General features: G+C 42.0%; 1 protein-coding gene across 3 annotated transcripts in view; it reads right to left on the bottom strand.

Moving 5' to 3' along the window:
• The window catches only part of IL6ST (interleukin 6 cytokine family signal transducer), a 35856-nt gene extending 14370 nt beyond the window's left edge, over nucleotides 1-21486 (bottom strand). For 2 of the 3 annotated variants that reach the window (XM_075446974.1, XM_075446972.1), the window contains exons 1-9: nucleotides 21394-21486; nucleotides 20222-20391; nucleotides 14131-14211; nucleotides 12700-13005; nucleotides 10730-10862; nucleotides 9305-9465; nucleotides 8818-8969; nucleotides 6102-6261; nucleotides 683-765 (exon numbers count right to left, since the gene is read on the bottom strand). In XM_075446974.1, the coding sequence (XP_075303089.1) occupies nucleotides 683-765; nucleotides 6102-6261; nucleotides 8818-8969; nucleotides 9305-9465; nucleotides 10730-10862; nucleotides 12700-13005; nucleotides 14131-14211; nucleotides 20222-20285 (1140 nt within the window). In that variant the 5' untranslated portion in view covers nucleotides 20286-20391; nucleotides 21394-21486. The remainder of the gene's footprint in view (nucleotides 1-682; nucleotides 766-6101; nucleotides 6262-8817; nucleotides 8970-9304; nucleotides 9466-10729; nucleotides 10863-12699; nucleotides 13006-14130; nucleotides 14212-20221; nucleotides 20392-21393) is intronic. The other variant, XM_075446973.1, reaches the window with a different exon arrangement.
• Nucleotides 21487-23347: the final 1861 nt, after the last annotated feature.

Genomic DNA, 23347 nt, shown 5'->3' with positions numbered 1-23347 from the left:
AAGCTAAATACTGCCAGAAGTGGAACATCGCACATGAGTTACACCAGAAAATGATGCCACATCCATATACATGTAACTTCTCACACGCCATGTAGTAATAAGGAAAAAGTAATAATAAAAAGACAGCTAGATCAAATGTGACAAAGTTCACAGACCAAAAGAGAGCAGGAGATGGGGACTGACCATTACTGCATTCACTTTCCCACCTTTGGGCTAATCAGCCAACTAGACACAGCTGACTACTGCATGCAAACATGCAATTTTGTATTTAATAAGTTTGGATATCTCTAAGCTTAATGGATTTTGCAGCTGGAGTATCCCTGTCCAGATAGTGCTGTGAGTGTTTTAGGATACAGCAGAAGGCATAACATGAAGGTTTACCTTGTTCAAGCAAAAAGTTTCCAATTCCACAGACTGCTTAGGCACAGTGAGTCAGGAATCCAAAAGTGGATTCTGTATACTCTGGCTCACAGACCTGTATCAGTTAACTGACGGCCTTTGCATCTGTACTTTTAATTTTTCATAACTAATTATTACAATAAGAATACTGAGGTCACTTCTTGTATCAATAAAACCTACACTATCCAAGCTATCTATTCAAGTTTGTCGAGGAAATTCTGTCACTTGAAACCTCATGTTTTTAAAGCATGCTCAATTCCTGCAGTTTTTCATGTTGCTTTACCTTCCACATCAGATGCACAGTCCAGGAAGCTGGTGAGTGAGATGCATCAATGATTCTCCATATGGGCGGTCCTTTAGATGGTTCTGATGAGAGAAACAATGCTTAACAGTAGAAATATTTTTACTTAATCTGTTGAATTCATTCTTTGACTATCATTAGATGCTTCCTCCCCCCTTTTTTTTTTAATAAAAGCATACACAGAAAGTGTTTCCTTAGTCCCCCGAAGAAAATAATGTTTGGTATATTAAGTGGAACACCTGCATGGCAAGATTTCCAGAAGGGATGTGCAAAACAGTAGTTGTGCTCTAACTGTACAGTACTAAAATAACCAAGAGTCACCATGCTGATCATCTGCAAGAATGGGCTGAAGATGACAGTGCTGAGTGAGGTATGACCAAACCTACACCGTGCAGCCTGTATCCAGAGGCAGAGCCCTGCACATCTCTGCACTGCAAACCTCGCCATGGTCTGCAGCTGCAACACACTCCCTACCCCTCAATATCAAGTCACCCAAAAAAGGCAAGTGCAGAGAAGTTAACGAGGAGAGAAATCTCTACTGCCTGAATTCCCTAAATTTTCTATATCCTTTATGCTAGAAAGGGTAACAGAACTGCAATACTTTTGTACAATACTTTCCGGCTTCAGTACTGTAAAAAATTCAAGCGGTATTTCCACTGCAAATCTATCTTAAAAGTAGAACAAATCAATCTGTTAAGAGTGCATAAAGCAATAAAAAGTGGTCAATCCTTTGTGAGGGTCTTAGCCCTAATAGAAAGATGATCTTAAAACGCATTTACATTTATAATCTTGCTAGACTGTACTTTCTCTGGGAATTCTTTTATTGCATTTTTTATATTAGTAATTATGAGATCCTGACTGTTTTACCTCCAAAACACAGCATCGAGTCTACAGTGTACATCTTGTCTCTTGTACTTTACATCAGGAGGGAAGCAGAAGGGAATTAAGGCAAAGTGAGCTCTTTCTTAACAATCTCTTTTGAGTACCCGGATTTGATTCACATGAAACAGAAGCAATTGTACATCTTGCCTAATATAGTTCATGAATGCAACATGATCTGCCTCATGTCTGTTTCCTACCATAACACCTTTGTTCTGAGGCTAAAATAAGACAACAGCAGTATCTTTGCAAAGCCAGTCACTGAAGCAGAACAGGAACGCAGTCTAAATAGGCAGGCAGTCCTGGTATTCGCTTTGCTCAGACTGAGACAGTCACCACAGAACACAAACCAATACTGTCATTAGGAGCTGAAAAGAAGTGACTAGAATATTAAAATAACAGTTTAGAGTATCTTCCCCAGAGAAAGTAAATTTTGCGTTGAGCTGAAGCAATGCCATTATGTGCACATAAATTCCATTTTGTTTAAACAAGTAGCATATATACTACAATATTTTCCTTATTTCTCCAATATAAGATGACATGCAAATTCAATCAAAACTCATTACTGGGAACTCAATTAGAGTAGATGAGGAAGGATTTCTGATCCAGTCAAGTTCCAAGCACAAAGCGGTGTTTAGACAATGAAACCTGTATTGATTTAACTCTGTTTACGACTGAAATGGTGTACTAAATAGACTGCTTAAGAAGACGGTGCCTTGGGATGCACTAAGCAACAGACAGGCTATTACAGAAAGAAGACCAGGAAGAGTGCAAGCAGGAAAGCTTAATGCACATTAAGAAAAAAACCCAAAAATCCTCAATCAGGCTGAGTTAGAAGCTAAACAGATACCATAAAGTACTTGTAGTAGTCTGAAGGAAGAATAGATTCCCTACTGGGTGTCAAGTACACAACCAGAAAGTCCATTCACTGGCTCCACATGGGGCAGGATCAGTTGCAGGCCAGAAACAAAGCCAGTCTTGCAGGCTATCGAAGAAGAACTGAAATGGAAACTTGACCAAGCTAAAGTAGCTTCTCACAACCCTAGAACTGGAAGAGAAGAGTTTCTAACTGATAATAACCAAGTTCCTGCAAAAACAAGGCATAAAATCCCCATATCATTTAATTCTCTCTGAAGTCAGAAATCAGCAAGCGATTCAGGAGGAAACCAAACAAGCTTTTAAAATCAAATCCCTTTGGCAGGGATACACTAATTCTAGAACCCACAGAAATCACACTAATTGTAATCTACACAGTTATGCAGCAAACCTGCTCTGCTAGATATAAAGATCTTTGGCTACTGTCACTACTTTGAGTACAAAGTAGATGTTTCATGATAAGAATTAAGTAGCAAGCCAACTGCCAAAAGATTTCAAAACTGCCAGAATGCTTGTATTACTCTTTAGCATCATAATTGCACATTTGTTTCTTTGCATTTAAGGATTCTGTTGAAACTTCACTTGATAGTTATAGTACTAACACCTAGAAATGTAACATTTGGATAAAACCATATGGAAATATATAAGTATACCTTTCTGAATATAGTAGTGGTAAATGCACGTCTATCTTGGTATCTTGCTACTGAGACAAACACCAAATCTTTTGAATTGGGCTAGATGAGTGGACATTGAGGTGGACTGAGAACTGGCTGAATGGCAGAGCTGAGAGGTCTGTGACTAGTTGGAGGCCTGTAGCTAGTGGTGTCCCCCAGGGGCCAGCACTGGGCCCGGTCTTGTTCAACTTCTTCATCAACGACCTGAAGGGACAGAGCGCACCCTCAGCAAGTTTGCTGATGACAGAAAAACCAAGAGAAGTGTCTGATACACCAGAAAGCTGTGCTGCCAGGAACCTGATGAAGCTCAACAAGGGCAAGACTAGGGTCCTGCACCTGGGGAGGAACAACCCCATGCATCAGTACAGGCTTGGCGCGGACCTGCTGGAGAGCAGCTCTGTGGAGAGGGACCTGGGTGTGCTGGTGGACGACAGGTTGACCATGAGCAGGCAGTGTGCCCTGGCTACCACAAAAGCCAATGGGATCCTGGGGTGCTTTAAAAGGAGTGTGGCCAGCAGGTCGAAGGATTCTCCCCCTCTACTCTGCCCTAGTGATGCCCCATTTGGAGTACTGCGCCTAGTTCTAGGCTCCCCAGTTCAAGAAAGACAAGGAACTACTGGAAAGAGTCCAGAGGAGGGCTACAAAGATGATTAGTGGACTGGAGCACCACTCCTACGAGGAGAGGCTGAGGGAGCTGGCCTTATTCAGCCTGAAGAAGAGAAGACCGAGTGGGGACCTTATAAATGCTTACAAATATCTCAAGGGTGGGTGCCAGGAGGATGGGGCCAGACTCTTTTCAGTGGTGCCTCGTGACAGGACAAGGGGTAATGGGCACAAACTGAAGCATAGGAAGTTCCGTCTGAACATGAGGAAGAACTTCTTCACTTTGAGGGTGACAGAGCACTGGAACAGGCTGCCCAGGGAGGTGGTAGATTCTCCTTCTCTGGAGATATTCAAGACCTGCCTGCACAAGGTCCTGTGCAGCCTGCTGTAGGTGACCCTGCTTCAGCAGAGGGGTTGGACTAGATGACCCACAGAGGTCCCTTCCAACCCCTTACATTCTGCGATTCTGTGATCAAAGCCTTGGGCTTTTATTTGGAGAGCAAATTAAAGGGCTAAATGTATAGGTGCAGGCTGTGTTTATATACACACTGTATGTATTTTTGTTCTGCTAACAGAAAACACAAGAATCCACTACTTGAGAACAAGATTTTTCATACTGTAACAAATGCATGGTGTGATTTTAATGTCAGTGTTCCAATAATTACTGCTCAGTTATTGTTGTGCAACTTTATTTTGTATGAGTTTACAGATGCAGCAACAATTGCTAAATCAAAATGCTGCAAAACAAAACAGGCAAACAAAATGAAAACAGAAAGTGCTAAACATACTCTAATAGTTTTGGCACAACTCAGTGGCAGAAGGCATAGTCTCTGTACTTAAGAACAAACTTGCAGGAGAGCCTCAGTAGGAAGGAAATACCACAATGACTTCCATGAACATTAAATTTGTAACAGTACATTGCATTCATAACAGTGAGCTGTAGTTACTTAAATGCCACACTACATGTCAAGTCACACATGCATTCATGAGGAACTGGAAGCAATAATGTTAAAAAACATGCTGTGGAACACAGTGGACACAGATCTTAGAAGACACTGAGTGCAGCAAGCCTCAGTGCCACTGTGCTGAAGGAATGAGTTCAGAGCAATGGAGCACATCTGCAGAGCATACAGTTCAACGGAAGCAGACACTGTTGAAAAGCTGACTGGAGCATTACAAGAAGATGGAGGGCCAGCCAGGCTGATGAGCTGGTTGTACTGTGAACAGATTTGGTGCATGGCAGCAACTTTGCAATGCTGAGGATCTGCTCCAAAGCAGTGCAGGCTGACACCTGACTGAGGCTCTTAAGCAGTATTTTTTCCAGGGCTGTGAACTTAAAGGTTAACCTAGTGGTTTGCTATCTTTTGTGTATCTTTAGTAATCAGTTTATGTTTTAAAGTTGCAACTATCCCACTTGAAAGTCCTTTTGTGCAATACTAAACATGATCCACATACTGCCCTCAAAGAGCTGATCCTGGTAAGAAGTTTTCCTCATTAAATTATGACAGCAGCAATTCAGTGCTCACTCCTACTGCAAAGGGACAGAATTTACAAGGTGACAACTCCAATGACTATGTCATCAAGAAGGGTAATTGTAAGGAAACCGTGATTTTTGTGATTAAATATAACCAAAATAAAGCTATTTTCCACACAGACTCAGTTTTGCTTGAAGTGGATTATTGATGGCTTTCCCTTTCTTATGCCTCCCACAGTGACAACTGTATGAGTGATATCAGCAAGACTCATGATTACCATACATAGAACACTGTAAACAAGTGGGTACAAGACAGTGTATAGGCAGCTGTAAGTGATTCTGGCAAAGAAGTGTTGTTAATGCAGAATACCTTGGGAAAAGTAAAGGTAAGAAGTCTACATATCCTATATGACTAAGATCTCCTGTTTCATACTTACTGATGCTTGTTCACCTATGACTTTACCTAAAGGCCACCTAAACACCGAGTTTTTCATAAACAATGCAGTCTGTCAACCAAAAAACCCCAACTTTCACATCGATAGAATAGCTTCTGTTACAGAAGACAACCCTTAGAAGAAGAAAAAAACACCATAAAGCCTACATCCCTTCTAAAAGATTTTGAGAATACAACTTTCATTCTAGAAAGCGTTTCTTCCCTACCTCCGGATTCAGCTGTCATCAGGGAGCACCTCTGTTAGCTTTATGGGACGCCACTCTCACACTCCTTGGAATGCATGGGTCAAGTCAGTCAGTACAAAAAGTAACTCAGGAGAGCCTTGTTGCATATATATTCAAACAGCTCAAGCAAGGACACACAATTTCAGCTGGCTGTTGCCAAACTGCCAAGCACTCACACATTTTGAAAATCACTGACATACTTTCATATATTACTTACTGTCTTCAGTGGTGACCCCAGTTTTCTGTTCACTCCACTCACTCCAGTAGCCCACTCCATCTTCCTTCATGCAACGAATTGAAAAGACATACTCTGTGTAGGGTCTGAGCCCTTGAACACTGAATGAAGTTCTTGGTGAAGCTGTATCTTCAGGAGGAACCTGTAAACGGAAGAAAGATTTTAAAGGCACTGATCATAAACTGTAAAGTCGAGTTCTGTGCTACTATAGCTCCCATCCAAGAGGCTCCCCACTTCATATACACCCAATACAAATAACAGTTTTACTCCCCTCTTATTTCCAAAAGATTCAATTCTCAGCCATGTTTTGCTAAGGGATCAGTCATAGTTGTGTGTATTCACCAGGTATAATACAATATATACACTAGCATAGTTAAGCGGCTATCTTAGGACAATCTCTCATTCTGTTTTCTTTTTTATTTAGTTTTGTCTGCCTCTCCTTCTTTCCCATATAACTCCTCTGCTTACTGATCTGTAATACCCTGCCTCGCATTTCAGAACTTTGATAGGTTATCCACTTGATTACTGATTGCAAAATACCTGTGCTGGAAGCCTCCTATAAAGCTAGAGAATCCAGGATCATTGCTTCCACTGATATAGAACAGTTTCTTAACTGACATTGGAAATCGTTTGTTTTAGAGTAGTTTATACTTTTGCTAATAAAGGAGTTTGTTTTCATAAACTTTCCTTTATCTTAGATCAGCAACTGAATGCCAGAAAAATATTCTCACTGCACACATACAGAAACAGATGTGTGATGTAGGTAATACACACATGTAGGTACACACACTGACTCCATCACACATTATTCCACTTGCATTCGAGGAGTTTTTATAGTGAGCAACTCTGCAAGAGGAATGACTGCAGATTAAACACACATGGACACTCAAGAGGTTAATCCTGAGTGCAATGAATTGTCAGACTAGTCAAATTTTACCACAGCTAAGCAAGCTCAGTTGTTTTAAAAGTTACTATTTCAATAGTCTTGTGCACATGTTAAAAGGGCAAGACAAGTTAAAAGGACTTAATAGGACAGTATCAACAGATCCTGGAGTTGCAGAATAAGTGGGTCAGGGCAGTGGTCTTTGAATTATTAATACAGATGACCTTAATTAATGTCTGCAGCTAAAGCTCAGAAAGTTCCTCCAAAGGAATATACTGCATTAGTCACAAGCAGCTGTGTTATGCTACCTGCTTCATACACCAGATTTTGACAAGTCAGAAGCAGTCTTCCTTCCAACAAGTCATGAAACTCAGGCTACTTTTGGGCCTCTGTACTGAAACAAAAGATGGGAAGACCTTGATCAAAAGAGTGTTTCTGGAATACTGGTGCTCCGAGAAAAGTTATAAAGAAAGGCAAGACTGAGACACTACTGAAAATATGTCCATGGACTGATGTTGAAGGAAAAAGCCACAGCTCTTGATTACTTGAACATATTATACTGCACTACAGGCAAGGCATATTCCTTACTCTTTTCAATTCCCTTGACTGCATCAGACCTGAAGCATGCATGCAGTACAACCATACTGTAAATAATCACAGAATCATTTAGGTTAGAAAAGACCTTTAAGATCATTGAATCCAACCATTAACCTAACACTGCCAACCCCACCACTAAACCATGTCCCTAACCACCACATCCACATGCATTTTCAGCACCTCCAGGGATGGCATGGTGACTCCACCACTTCCCTGGGCAGCCTGTTCCAATGCTTGATAACCCTTTTGCTGAAGAAATTTTTCTTAATATCCAATCTAAACATCCCCTGGCACAACATGAGGCCATTTTCTGTTGTGCTATCACTTGTTACTTGGGAAAAGAGACCAAAACCCACCTTGCTACAACCTTCTTTCAGGCAGCTGTAGAGAGCAATAAGGTCTCCCCTCAGCCTCCTCTTCTCCAGACTAAACAGCCCCAGTTCCCTCAGCTGCTCCTCACAGGACCTGTGCTCCAGACCCTTCACCAGCTTTGTCGCCCTGCTCTAGACACACTCCAGCACCTCAATGTCCTTCTGTCCAATGTCTGCCCAAAACACAGTACTCGAGGTGTGGCCTCACCAGTGCCGAGTACAGGGGCAAGATCACTCTTCTACTCCTGCTGACCACACCATTCCTGACACCAGCCAGAATGCTGTTGGCCTTCTTGGCCACCTGGGCCCACTGGTGGCTCACGTTCAGCCAGCGGCTGACCAGCACCCCCAGGTCCTTTTCTGCCAGGCAGCTTTCCAACCACTCTTCCCCAAGCCTGTAGCAGTGCATGGGGGGTGTGTGTGTGTGTGTGTGTGTGTGACCCAAGTGCAGGCACAGAAAGTTTAAAAGAAACATCCCAGCACTGTACAGCATCTGCCCAAGCTTTAAACAACATTTAGACCAACAGTTTTACATGTGCATGGGAAGATGAAAGTTTGAGTGTTCTAGATGTTGCATGTACAGAATAAAAATTCAAAACACACTGCAACATGACATGGAAGACAGCAGAGAAGTCCACAAAGAGAAGACAAGGCCACTGTACTCTAGACTGCGAAAGAAAACTTAGATCACAGCCTTCATGAACAGGCCCAACAGAATACCTTGGGAGGCCACATAAGGCCTAAGGAGAAAGTGAATCCTCTGAACTGCAGCAGTGACAGAACTTCTGCAGTTTGACAAATGGCTGGGTTACAGCAGAAGAGTAACAAGGGACATTAGTACTATTACCTGCATCCATTTTGTGTCACCTATGATCCTATAGCGAATATTGAATTTCAGCTTCATCACAGCTGCTGAAATCCGATTCTCCCAGGAAAGTTTCAGAACAGTAGGCAGTATTCCCGAGTTGACTGATAAGTTGTGTGGAGACAGAGGTTTAACTAGAAGAGAAGGAGTTAGGAGTCAACTCTACAGCTGTATTTTATCATGCCTCTAGCATTTGTTGCACTATGCTGTAACACCACCATTAAAGCCTTTCACAGGCTCAAATGACTGCTTCACACTAGGTTCTAAAGCAGACTATTCAACAAGAACTTGCTATCTGAATTGTGATCAAATCTCTCACATTCCTTACCTTTGTCCAACACAGTTCTAGTCAAAAATATTTTGGCAGCATTGATTTCTATAGTGAAGAGACATTAAATACCAATTCAGCAATATGCACAGAAGCAGCAGTTATGTACTATTAAAGCTTTATTAAGAGGCATATAGTTACCAATCTCAATGGGATCAAGAACAAGAGGATCAGATTCAGCCTTCCCAAGAGCATTTGCTGCTTCTACCCAGATCTCCAGGTTAACAAAGAACTGAACATCAGTAATCGTACAAGAATTGTTTACACCTTTTGGTATACAGTCAGGAAAGTTCTCTTGTGGCCTAAATAAAAGAGAAGGAAAAGTAAGGTATAAAGCAGTAAGTTTAGTTTCCTTTAGAGTATCTTTTTAAGCAGATCAGAGCAATCAGTTTAGCTCATATGTTCCCCCTTTGCTGTTATCTTTGTAAAGCAGAAGGTCAGGAAGTAAACGTGAAGAGATCAGAATGGCTTGTTTAGCCACAAATGCATGATTGCATTAAAACAGAAACTAGAATAAATTCTCTTGATTTCAAGTCCCATATCCTCAAAAGCACAAGCCACAGTATTGTAATTATAAAGCTGTATAAAAACCTGACCTAGCTTAAAAAAGATCAAGAATTGATAAATTTAATCAAAAGCAATATGCTTCTATTCATGCATTAAAAGATGTAGTCAGCATCACCTGCACACCCTTCCAGAGTACAGTGCTACAGCTGCAACACATCATTATTTCTGTCAACCATCTTCTGCTACACTAACAGCAGATAGTTTTAGAGGCATCAGGAGATTTGCAAAGCATTAAGGTTTTCATTAGTGTTTTATATCTATCCATACTTTCTGCTAGACCTGTTAACCAAAACAGGTTAGCAGAATGGGATAGAGGGAAAGCTGTATGCACTCATTCCTGTTCCCAGAGCAGAGTAACAATACCGTCCACTCCATTTTGAACAAGAGACCATCTGAAGAGCTTTAAAAATATTTAAGTTAATTTGCTTTCACAGGAGAAATACTTTTGTTGAAACTTTCATGTTACAATTAATCATGGACAAACACCATTTCACATTCTTAGGAAGCACAGAGTAGATAATACCTCTACAAAATCCAGTCACTGTGTGTTGGTTTCTTTACTTAAAATTATAGAAAGGGTTGGGTTGTAAGGGACCTTTAAAGGTCATCTAGTTCAACCTTCCTCCAAGGAGCAGAGTGATATTCTACTTGTTAGAATATGACAGAACAGTGACCACAGAAAAACGTAAAATATACAATTTGGGTCCAGCCACCTCATGATTACCTGTACTGCACTAAAGCCACACTAATCTTGTACTTGAAGAATGCAAAAAATACGAGGTAGCTGTTACTCCAAAACAAGCACAGCAGCAAAATTTCATGTCTGACTTAGAAATACTTTAAATATGAACCTCTAACTCTTCCCTTCCCCCTAGAACAGACAGCAATGCTTCAGAAAATTGGATTTAAGCTGAGAACTCTTTCAAAATATTGACAATTTCAAGGAAGTTTGGTTTAGCCTGCAAAACAGTCTTTAAAATTCTATATAGAGCTACCTACCATCTGTATTTCAACCTGAAATGAGTGTCCAGGAATGTATGCCTTCCAGGGTTCCAGGTGCAAGTCATAGGATATGTGAGTCTTGACACCTGATGCACAATGCAGCTTAAGTTCTTGGGCTTCTCTGGAGGCACTGTACAGAAAAAGTTAGCAATAATTAATCTACATACACATTTAAATCCAGTAAGAATCACACCAAGTGTCCCATTAGAACAAGTTCAGTGAACACCAGAAGTATTTACAGTCAGATTTATTTCTGTAAGAGGGGCCAAAATGTGCTAGATGCCATCCAGCAGTGGAAGTCAAGAAGCTTAAGCAGCTGCTCTGAGAAACAGTAGGCTGTATAAGGAACAAGCACCTGACAGCAAGGAACAGCACAGAAGACTTCTTATTTTTTGAGGCAGAAAAAACCTGGTATCAACCATCTCTCATCTAAATCTATTTTAATTCACACAGAAAAGAATGCTAATGAGCACTACAGCTGAACTGGCATGTGCTGACTTTGCCAATAACCTGAGCTCTAAAGCAACTGTGATAGGTCTGTTGTCCCCCACCTGAACTACGGAAGAAAGATGCTTTAGATGCGAATACCTACAAGATAAGGGATCTTCACCACTGCACTTCAGCAGTGTGCAAGAAACTTCTTCAGAGTGCAGCTGAACTATCTTTCTTCTGTCTTAAATTCAAATCATAGCATATAAAGGTTTGTTTCTGGCTTTTAGAATATTACTATTTACAATACATTAATGTACTTGAAGAATCTCACTTCCTTTCAAGCAGAATGCTATTTTCAACGGAACTACCTTATGAACCTTACAGTTTTGCTCCTGAATAGCTGTACTCTTCTCAAACTGTTGTTACTCTCATTGTTTACAGAATTTTTCTTTAACTGACAGTAGGAAAACACAGTAGCTTTAAATACAAATGCATCTCAAGATTCCTATGTGAATTACAACTATAGAATGTTATCTGTACTGTCACTCAGTTTATCACCTTAGAATATTTTATCTGTCCTCATCTTTCCATGTATTTTGCCTGTCACATCTTCTCTGGTAAGAAATTTACTCCTCAGAAGTTGAAGATAATATTGACTTTCTGTGAAAGCATTTTATAACTCACACTAGAACCACAATAGTTTAAATTGTGAACTCAAGCCAGCCTTTTGTACACACACCACACTATAACTGCAATACTTTCTGCCAACACTAGAAGGCAACATAATTCATCACCCATTCACACTCCGGTATTAAGGACACTCAACACTCATTTTATAAACAGTCCACCAATTAACCAAGAAGTAGTATACCAACTTATTCGTGTTACTTCCTCAAGGCCTCAGTCTTGTCTCAAAGAGCACTTGCTCAGAACTATGCAAGTGCTATCATGCTTGAACAAAGAAAGTTTATTATTAGTTAAAAAGTATTTTCTTATGTATACAAGTATAGTAACCCAAAGGGTATGTTCCATCCTTAAGGTAGTTCGGGTTAGCTTTAGTGATACAGATGAACTAAATATTTCTCAGTCCATTAATGAAGAAAACATAGTGAAGAATTTCATTGCGTTACTATGAAAGCAGGACATATGATCTTATTGTATTTACTTGAACACTGAAAACTGAAGAAGTAAGGAAGAGTTAGTTTACTTCCTAGGATCTATTTCAGTTAAACTCATATCTTTCTGTAATTTAAATCTTTCCGCTTCAATATTTTTCTGTTGCTTTCTGTTGTTCTGTTTTCTTCCTCTTTCAACACTGAAATACTCTGGAGTATTTTTTAGTAAACTTTATTCTGCACATATTTACCAGCTTTGATGGCATGTAATTTGACAGCATTTTTACACAATTATCCAGAAATTGAGGGAATAGAAATAAGTGCCTCAAAAGGTGCACACTTCCCATTGTTTGCATTCTCTTGTTTCTTAGAAGCCATTTTCTTAAGACTAGAATAAAATGCAAGAAAAATGGTACTTACAGCCTATTGTAACCGTAATTCCATAAATGTTCTGCTCAATCTGTCCATCCGCTAAAATGTTGCAAGTCAGAGGAGTAGCTAGTGCAGAAGTGTCATTAAATGTGACACTGGAAACTGTTCTGTTTATTTCATGATACTGTTCTTTAGGTACCACTCTATTTTTAATTTTCCAGATAATTTGATTAGCATAGATATTGCCAAAGTCAAGACAGCTCTCATTCAAAATGCATAATGCTGTGAAATTGGAACCAAGGGCCAACACCGGAGACTCTGGGATAATGTGACCACATGACTGTACAAGTCCACCTGAAACCAAAAAGAAAAATAATTGCATCTTTATTAAAACCCACAGAGCATTCCATAATCAATACTGCTGACACAACACACTAGTACAATGTTAAAAATACTACATGTGTCTAAGCAGGAAATTAATTAGTTACTTGACAGTTATAAATGCATTAGTGGACCATCAAGCAGATTTAAGGGGCAAAACCAGTGCAGTGTTCCCCAGGCTTTGCAAACGCATTTTACCAAGCAAGTAAATGTCTATTAATAGACAGGGGCCTTTAGTAAGAGGACAGTCAAGGACTGAATATTGAGGACATTTTTAAGGAGGAAGGTAGTATGAGGTTACTTTTGCAGTTAAAGGGCTATTTTCTGTTGAAAAAGTTAACAACAAAAAATAGGGGTAAGTATACATCTTTATTGTGGTGGGCTTGTTTTAGAAGAACTGCAAGCGAACAGTTAAATACTCGAGCTGTATATTTCAAAAGCTTCAGTGTGTCTACTACAAGCATATTTGGGAATTACAGTGAACTACAGTGAACTGATAATTTTGATATTTCTTTTTACAAAGGAACTTCAACACAACAATAAAACTGTGACTACTGCTACAGAGGTACATAAAGAGAAAAGTGTCAAGTTTTAAAGATTAAATATATGAAATAATGCCTTGAATCAGCAGCCACACTAATCTTCCTGAGAATGATTATTTGCTACACTATAGCAGTGGCCCACAACCCTCACTGGATCACAGAGCCTACCATACTAGCTCACTGCTAGCTTAGTGCTCTAACAGTGTTTAGTCTGACCAAGACACACTTTCACCTAGATACCATTTGGCATATATAAAATTAAACTTTAGTTTGCTACAGTGACCAGCTCCAGTAATGTTGGTAGAATCAAAGCAACCTTCCATCGACCAAAGTCGCTCTTCACTATCTCTGTACACAGATGAGCAATGAATAGGAGCAGTGAGTACTGGTTTAGCATGCAGTATTTTACCATAGTATTAAGATCATAAATTAGGTCTCTCTACTATACCTAACTTTCTGCTCCCACTCCACAAGTATCTAGACGAAAAACAAGGATGTGTCTCAAGCATCTGATTAAAGTTCTACAAGTCTACTGTTTGAGACACAGACATCTTACCTTCAAGAGAACAAATATTAAAGAGTAGATACAAGCCATGGGCCACCCAGCTCCATCCAGAAAACATGCTGCACATAATTCCTGTAAGAGAGCAAGATTATTTTTTTTTTTAATTTAAACTACTACGCTTCACTTTAGATCACTGTCAAACTGAGATTTGTATTTGATCTATGACAATGTCTCAGGTATGCACATTTACTTTCCTGGAAGAGTTAGTATCCTCTCACTCTAGAGAAAGAATGGGCATATTGTTTCCACTTCACTCATTGCTATAATAAAATCCAATGTCTACTTACAATAACCGATGCAGTTTAAAGTCTCTTTAGTTACAAACTTGAATGCATTGATTTAAAGTTTTTGTATTGTATATGGAAACAAACTTCACTGGTACTTCTGTGGGAGGTTCGGTTATGATAGCATAAAACTGTGGCTCAGGTTTAAAAACAGAACCCTATGAATTTAATTATGGTTATCATACTCACCTAGCTTTCAAAGGCACTTGATACAAACATGCTTTGCACACGATTCAGAACACGCCACAAAACCACATGTCTCATTCACAAGAGTGACTTTAACTACATTTAAGAACCACAAAGCACAATGCTTCCATATCAAGAACTCTTTAGCACTAACTAATTTTTCAAAACCTTACAAGGGAGTTTGTGATTCCTCAAAAGCTGGAAAGTTTTTTCTAACATCTACGTTCTTTAAGTCTGCATTGCAGAACTCACTTGTTCTTCATTTTGAGCATTCTACAAAACAGTCTGGAGAAACTGAAGCATTCAAAGAGTAGCTTCCACTCCAGCTGTTATGCAGCCAAAGTCTCTTATAGATTTTGCAGCTTGCAGTCATAAACCACCTCTAAATTACTACAAGCAAGTGACCATTCTCTACTAAGCATATGAGTGATATTACTTTTAATTACATTACAGGAATAGGTAGATCGGCTCAAACAGGGCACTTAGTTCACAACCTGATTTCTAGAAGCAGACTTCATGTTGTTCTTATAGCTAGAAACTAAACATAGAATTTATAGGTTTATTAAGATTTCAGATGAATGTGCCTGTAGCAACCCTGCTTCTGAAGGTTTATTTTCACTGACATGACAAAACTTCTTCAGAAACTGGTATTCAGAGCTTTACCTGTATAAAACACAACTCACTAAGAAGTTTAAAGGAAAGTATTTCCTAGAAAGGAAAATTTAAAAGCTGCACTTGCTATCATCAAAAGGAAAAGAAACTGCAATTTGTGACAGGAAATGTTCTCTTGCTTTAATTGCATGCAGCCTGCTTCACAATAATGACAGAAAGACACTAGGCATTTCATATAGATCAATAAAACTAGACAAGACATGTAAGCACTGCTGTATCAACATCACGCTAGAACCTCATTCCTCTAGGCATCAGCAAGTCTAAGACTTTTTTTTTTTAACACTGATCAAGGTAAACAGTATAATCTAAAGTAAATATCTACAAGAATTAGAAACCAACAACTAAATGAAAGCCAATCTCCAACTTTTACAGCCGAATCCTTATAGGGCTCACCAATACAGATGTGTTTCAGTTAGGACTGAAACAACAGCCATCAGAACCACTCAGCAGTATTTTTATCTGCATCTTTACTTCCGAGTTCATTACTCAAAGCCCAGCAAAATTTCAAATATACAGGTATTTTATACTGAAAATATTGCTGATTAGAAGACTTGGCAATTATGTTAACAAGCATTTATATTTGCCACTAGAGGTTGTTTTTGTTTGAACTAAATAACAAGACTTATTTATAGTCAGACTTTAGTTGTCTGAGTTGAGAATTAAAAAGCTATTAATTTTTTCTGCATTACACTCAAGTACTCTCACTGGGATGGATATGAAAACTGTCATATAGTTTTAAGTGCAACACATCTTTAGATATTTATTACAAGCATACAGTAAGAGAACTAAACCAATTGATTTTTGCTTATTATGGATGTAAAGTCTTCCAATATCTGAAAAACAAGCTTTCTACCCACCCACAACTTTCTGTGGTTTAAAATCCCAGGTGGTTTCACAAATTTTAATAAAGTCACATGGTGAATACAACCAAACTCAGAAGAGTATTCTCTTTTGATTTAGGTCTTTAGACATTGAATAAAACCAGTACATAGGAATCTATTTTAGTTTCTTGACTTACTCTACCATTTATCAGAAATACTCCTTGCTACCTAAAGTTTGTTGTGCTCTATTTAAGATAGACGTGAAGATTTGTTATTTTAAGCAAGATTCATTTAAAGCTATTTAAATTGAACAATCTGAGTTGCAGAAGATCTGAAACTCATGAGAACCCCTAGGACAACTACAAGCTGGCTGGAAAGAAGCCGCAGCTCCACTTCCCTGCTAATCCCCAAAAGCTGTGGAACAGCAGCAGCAGGGGCTTCCACACTGCAGGGAAAAAGAGTGAAGCAGATGTAAACAGGCAAAAAGGAAACTTTTTAGAAGTGTTCAGTATAGCATTTCTCTCCCATTTGGTATCACGACTGGTGCCACTTTAGAATAATGGCAGTGTCAGCTAAGCTAAGTATTACATCATTACAAAGTTATTGGTTTTCTTTTTGCTAATGATTTATTTCAGGTTAAATATTTCCACAAAACTATTCAGGAACTGCTGGTGTTACAACCGTATTAAGTCTTATGAAGTATGGCTCAGTTTACTAAAAAATACTGTGAAGCACCTGAAGGGACATAAAAGCCAACACTTACAGCAATAACCAACTCAGAAGTAAACAATAATACAGAACTATCATATATTTAAAGTACAATGTTTTTTATAAGAAATGAAAATAAGATGACTTCATCTTTTTAAATAAATGCTATTCCTACATTCAACTGTCTTCCAGACTCAGAACACAACATTGCAGTTGTCCTGAGCAGGTTAATCTACACATGGGAAGATGAAGTTCAAATCTCTACTACTACGCACTTTGGGAATTTTAGTATCTGTTCTGAGGGAACAAAGAAACCTCCCACAGTTTACTTAATCCACCGCACTCAGCTCCTGAAATGCAAGAGAACTGAGACTCATGCTCCACAACCTGCAATGGAAAGTTGTGGAAAACACACCCACCTCCGTTACAGGAAACAAGCAGCTGTGACTATAGTGTCTACACAGTACAGTGTGACTACATATATCTGCTTTTAGGCTGTCCTGATGCCTCTTCCTGTTCTCCCCTGCTGATCAATGCAGTTTGAAGAAGACTGAAGCTACATACCTCCTATCCCACAAAAGGGCTATTGCAATCACTTCTAATGTGTGCTATTTTTAAAAACAGTAATCTCTCTGGCTTTTAAAAGAGTGATTCTTAATTGAAATTTAGTTCTAGGGGAAAGAACCAGAGTTACATTAAAGCACTTCCATCCATCTTGGCTAGATGAAAGTCATAAAGAAAAAAAATAGTGGGGCTTATAACTAACAAAACAAGGAGCCATGCTTCAGATTAGAGTAAGGAAGCTATTTCTATGGAAATCAGCGTTTTCTAATCTGAGCATCTAAAGATGCTCAAGTGCAGATGGCAGAGAAACCCTGCATATAAGCCACATCAAAACTCTAAAATATAGTGCCACCATTCAGAAGAAATGCTAAACATCAGTTGTTCGCTGCTAACTGCTTTAAGTCAGACAAAGTTGCAAGTCTAGACAACAGAAAACTCAATAGTTTCAGTGATCATGCAGCACAGCCCAAAGCCACCTGTTTTACAGACTGCTGTAGCATATTACAAATCTAAGGTGAAACTTCAACCTGACACTGAACTAACACTGAAGCAGCTAGTCAGTTCAGAAGCCTTTTTTTTTAAAAAAAAAAAAGCTAAACCAGCATTTTATCTGTACTATGTAGTCGTTATGGATCACTAAATCAAGAGGAAAGGGAGACAGAGAAAGAAAATGATGTTAGAAGTTTGTCAGGTTATTTTCATAGTTAAGTCTGCCAAAGTGGCAAAGGATCCAAGTCCATCAAAACAGTACACAGTAAAAACAACATGGTCAATTTAGAACTGCTGCTGGTGACAGTCCTCAACTTGCAGAACCTAACTTACCTTAAAGACAGAAAGAAACTGCTAAAATGCTGTGACGATTTCAGTAAAGACAGACACCTGAAACTCATATGCCACAAGATCACCCCACTTAATCTCCACATCACATGGGCTTCTATTATTCTTCACATCTTGCTACCATTTTGAAAGGAAAGCACTAAGCCTTTACACCTGAACCTTAAACTGATGCTTCAGGTAACATCCTAAGAAAAGCTAATAATGACCCTGAAGTCAAGCTTTATATGCACAAAGTAGCAACAGCACTGAGTTATGACTAACATGTGAAAATCATTTTTTGAGATAATGTCGTACATTCATGCAAAACAGCTATCATCGCTTATTCTAAGCAACAGAGAGAAGTCTTACAAACTAATCTTCTTCCACAAATCATGAGTACTACCCCAAAATGAATACAGGTATATGCCATATGATGAGTTATCACCTCTCCATTTCGGAGAGGTGAAAATTACTGTCCAAGTGGCCTACAAACGACCATTTCAGTTTAAGAGACTACAGCGAAAATAACATGTTCTTGCCAGCAGAGCCAGCTTGCAAGTCAGGAAGTATAGATGGCACTAAGACCACCACAGGAAGGTGTTAGATCTACTGTGGTTCATCATCACATCAATCATGAAAGCCCAAAGGTTCCTGGCGAACGATTTCCAGAAATTCCTCAAAAAAATTAAGATCTAAACTTACAGCTTCAAGTGCTAATCTCTCACTAAAAATCCATACAGCTCAGGCAGACAGAGTAAGGAAACCATACATAAAAGTCAATACCACACACAGCAGCTGCTGCTTGAGGTTTTGTAACAAGTCAGGCAGTACTTAAAGTCTATCTAAAGGCAGCAACTATCCTCAAGGAATTTTGATTACTCAAGCTATAACTGCTTTCTAATTAGGAGTATTTAATCTGCAAGCTTCCTTCCTTCTGCCAAGCTTACTTCCTTCTTGGAAATATTTATGAGACTCAAAAAACCCCAAACACCTCCAAGAGAATCACTTGAAAAATCTTACATAATATTATACTCCCAGAATATTCTGAAACTCATTTTCATATTTAACATACCTACACACAAATGGTATCTCTATCCCTTTCACCAAATAGGTGAGTCCTTTCCCCACACTACCCATTCCTTTGCCTCTAGCAGACTTCTCTGGGGTGTTAGTACAACACTCAGAATAAAAAAAACAAGCAAAAGGGCAGATTAAAACGACTGAAACTACCCAGAGGCACCAAATATTTGCTTGCAAGAATTAAATTCTTCTTCCTGTACCTTCTTAAACTGCAGACCACTTTCTCTGACAAACTTCAGATTTTTTTTGGCAGCTATCAAGTAGCTTTAGTCTAAGCAGCAAATGAATTTATACAAAACAGTGTCTTAGCATTCCACGCTCTAATCCTGAGGTCAAACCTTCAAGACTGACAATCACCAGTACTGGTTCTCCAGTTTAGACACTTCATGCTAATGTAAGAATCACTCTAAAAAAAGGAGCCAAGAGGTTTGTTTATTTTCACAAAACTGTGCTAGTCCTCCAGAGAAGCAACATGCAAGGAGACAGTGTATCTCCATTTTGCATACAGACTTCTAGATGTGCGTGTTATCTTTATCTCTCCCTGCCCCAAATGTACACATAGGCTTTACTTGAAGAGATCACACTTCCAGACAAGTAAACAAGATCCAAATATTTTTTTTTATGCCTTACTTCTAGAAAGTAATCTCAAATTTTCAACATCCTCCCCTACTTTCCTACTGCAGTACACCAACATACAGATTAAAAGTTTGTTAAGTTCAGAAGTCATAAGTTTTCAACGGACACCTTTTACATACTCATTGTTCCTCCAGAAGTAACAGTATTTAGGAGGTGAAGTATAAGTTTTATGTTCTATAAGGGAAAAGAGTGTGAAAGAAAAGCCCGTGACTCCAAACAGTATCTGACCTCTTCTGGCTGGGGACTTCCCCCTTTTTTCCAACCCCACCTTCTCAGCAACAGGACAGATCACTAATAACAAAACTACAAACCCACCTAATTTATCGACGGGCTTCTTCAGCAACGCCTCAGCAGTAACAAGCAGCCACCAGCTGGCCATCACCTAGTCAGCCTACAAACAGGCTGAAAACCGAGACTGGGATCTATTCCCCTCCACGCTGTCAGCAGACTTGGCAGACCGCTCTCCTTTGTGCCAGTTTCATCATCTGCGGGGCGAAATTAATGGCAGCGCTCTTCTTTCGGCAGAGGGCCAGGGACCCGCTGCCGGGGCGGCCGGAGCTCGGCAGCACGCCGGGAGGCCGCAGACGACCCCGGGCTGCCCACCGGGCCCGCTCCTCCCCGGCTCCCTCCGGGGATCCCTCCGGCGGCAAACAAAGCGTGCCTTCATTTGAAGGCCAGCAGTCTTCTGCCTTCTGGCCCACAGGCAAGAAGGAGAGCCCACTCGCGGGGAAGGCGACGAAACGCGAGGCTTTCCAAGCAGAGAACGCCTGCAGACCACACGGCCAAGCCTGTCGGAGCGCTGCTGGAGAAGCCCGAAGGACGCGAGCCCAGCGAGGGTCGCAGCACCTTCCTTAGTTAAGGCTGTCGGCCTCAACGACCACCGCACCGGGGGAACACCCGGACAACCCCCGGGCCCGCCCTCCGCCAGCCGCGCCGGGCGGGGAGCGGGGGAAGGGGCTGCGGCTGGGGCACTGCCGCGGCCGGTACTGCGCGCACCGGCGAGAAGAGGGACCCGGCGGCCGCCAGGCCCCCGCACCGAGGAGGCCCCGGGCGCCCCGGCAGCGGGCGAAGCCATACTGCATTTCAAGCGCCAGCGCCCGCCGAGGGGAGGCCGCACCCGCGGCCCCTCGCAGCCCGGCTCACGGCCGCGGGCGGGGCAGGCTGCGGCCGGACACCCCCGCCGTCGCCGCCGCCGTGTGGAAGGCGAGGGATCGGCTCGGGAAGCGAGCGGGGCGCGGTGCCGTCCTCCCTCCCCCCCCGCCCCGTCTCCCAGGCAGCCCTGGCTGAGCGCCCACCCGCCTCGGCGTCGCCGCCCGCCGCGGCCTGCCGAGCCCGGCTACGGCCCGCAGGAGCAGAGCGGGCCAAGGCGGCCCCGCGGCCGGCGGACGCCCCTCGGGGAGAGGCGCTCACGCAGGCGGCGGGGAGGGAGGGACGGAAGGCGAAGAGAAGGGAAAGCCGCCTGCGGCCGGCAGCCCCCGAGCCCTTACCTGCCGCCGCCTCCCGGCGCCCCGCCGCCGGCCTCTAAATAGCGGCTCCGCCGCGCCGCGCCATCGCGCCGCCGTCCCGCACGCGCGGCCCCACGCCCGGTCACGCTCTCCGGCCCACCCCCCCCGGCACCCTTCCCTCCTCGACTCGCGCCGCCATTGGCGTCCGGTGGGCGTGACGTCACCGAAAGGGGGCGGGGGGCGGAGCTTCCCGTAACGCGCCGGCCGGTGCCAGGATCCCGGGTGCGAGGGGCGCGCGCTGCCGGCGGGGGCGGGAAGGGCGGCGGCGGTCCGTGAGGGGAGGCGGCTCCCCCCGCTTCACCCCACACCGCCATCTGCCCGGTGGTGCCGGCCCCCCCTCCCCGGGGCAGGGTAACGTTCCCCGCAGGGTTCTCCCCTCAGGGTGCGTTTCGGGGTGTGTAAGAACAGACGAGGGGCCGCGGAGCCCCGCTGCCAGGGGAGGGGGGCGGCAGCGCAGCCGCCTGCGCCGCCCGCTGCGGCTCTCACCGGCGCGGTGGGCGGCAGCCGCGGGACCCCAGCAGCAGGGGCGAGCCGGGCAGCCGCCGGACAGGCCTCTGGAAGCTTCTCCCGGGCCTTAGCCGGCCGGGCCTGCGCTGCCGGCAGGGGGGTGGGGGGGGGTGGTGGTGGTGTCCCTGAGGAGAGAGCGGCCTTCCCAGCGTTTCGCAAGGCTCCCCTGGGAGCAGGAGCGGCTGGAGAGCGCTGCTGTCGGCAGCAGCCGTGTTAGCAAAACGCCGTTGTCGAGAGCAGCTCCTAGAAGAGGTGTTTGTGGAAGGCTGGGTTGCTAGGAAATGGTCCTTAATATAGATGGGTCGTGTGAGCGGGGTCCAGAGAGGGCTCTGGGTTGCCTCGGTGCTTATCCTTGTACATTTCTTCATTCAGTAACCGTGAAAAATTACTTATGGAAATAGGACGCAATCATGTGCTCTAAGATGTCCTGTTAATTCCAGATTAATTTTTTCCAGTTCACGAGTGAGAAGGGAGACATTTCAGTGCCACATCAACAGACCGATGCTGTGTTAAGAGTGTCAAAGTAGGCTGTTTCTAGTTAGGAAAGTACCAGACATCGCTGAGGCATGCCCAAGTTGCTTCCTGCTATACGCTTCAGACTTTTGCCTGTTTACTTCTTATCTTTGGGCTCGAGTGGGATATGAACTACATTATGTTTTTAGGAGTCATCTTTAAAGCAATAGGCAGAATGACTAGGCAAACAGGGCATCTAGTCCAATATCCTGTGTCAAACTCTGGCTGGCATGAACTGCTAATGGGAAAAGATTAAGAACTTTGGAAAAAGGTGGTGCGTTTAGTACTAGGCTCTGATTATGTTTGGTTTACTTTCTGAGATGGCTTAATAACCCCAACAAAAATATTGTTGTTACCAACCCTGAGAATGTTGTGTATTTTATACATAACAGAGTAAAGCTGGATGGGCACTTCAGAGCTAATCCAGTTCCTCTGCTTTCCTCAAGACAAAATCAACTATACTTAAATATCTGGTAGGTATTTATCTAACCTGCAGATTAGATTTATTACTTTGTGTCCCTACTCACACCTGATGCTCTTTTTAGCAACCTTGGATATTTGTAGTGTTGCTGTTTCTCCCATTGGTGGTCTCTACACTTAATAGATCCAGTCCTTTCCATCGTCTCTTACAGGGATTTTTGGTGTTCAAACCTGTGTTAGTGTATCAGGACAACTGACACCTGCGGAATAAGTTTCATCTTTTTTCATTATGAAAAAAAGTACTTCAGCAAATTACGATTTGTCACTTTTGCTTTCTCTTCAGATTGCGGTTGGTGTGTTTGTGTTTATGTTGATGTAGCGTTACAGTTTGAGAATCATGTGTAATTAGTAGATTTTCAGTCTGTGCAGATATCCCTGCTTCAGTACCCTGAAAAAAATCGATGTTTTGCAACAAAAAATTAAGTGGAAGCAGGTT

This window comes from Opisthocomus hoazin, chromosome Z, assembly GCF_030867145.1.
Source record: "Opisthocomus hoazin isolate bOpiHoa1 chromosome Z, bOpiHoa1.hap1, whole genome shotgun sequence".
Lineage (NCBI taxonomy): Eukaryota > Metazoa > Chordata > Aves > Opisthocomiformes > Opisthocomidae > Opisthocomus > Opisthocomus hoazin.
The sequence above is the reverse complement of the archived record's forward strand: the minus strand, read 5'-3'. Positions and strand labels throughout refer to the sequence as shown.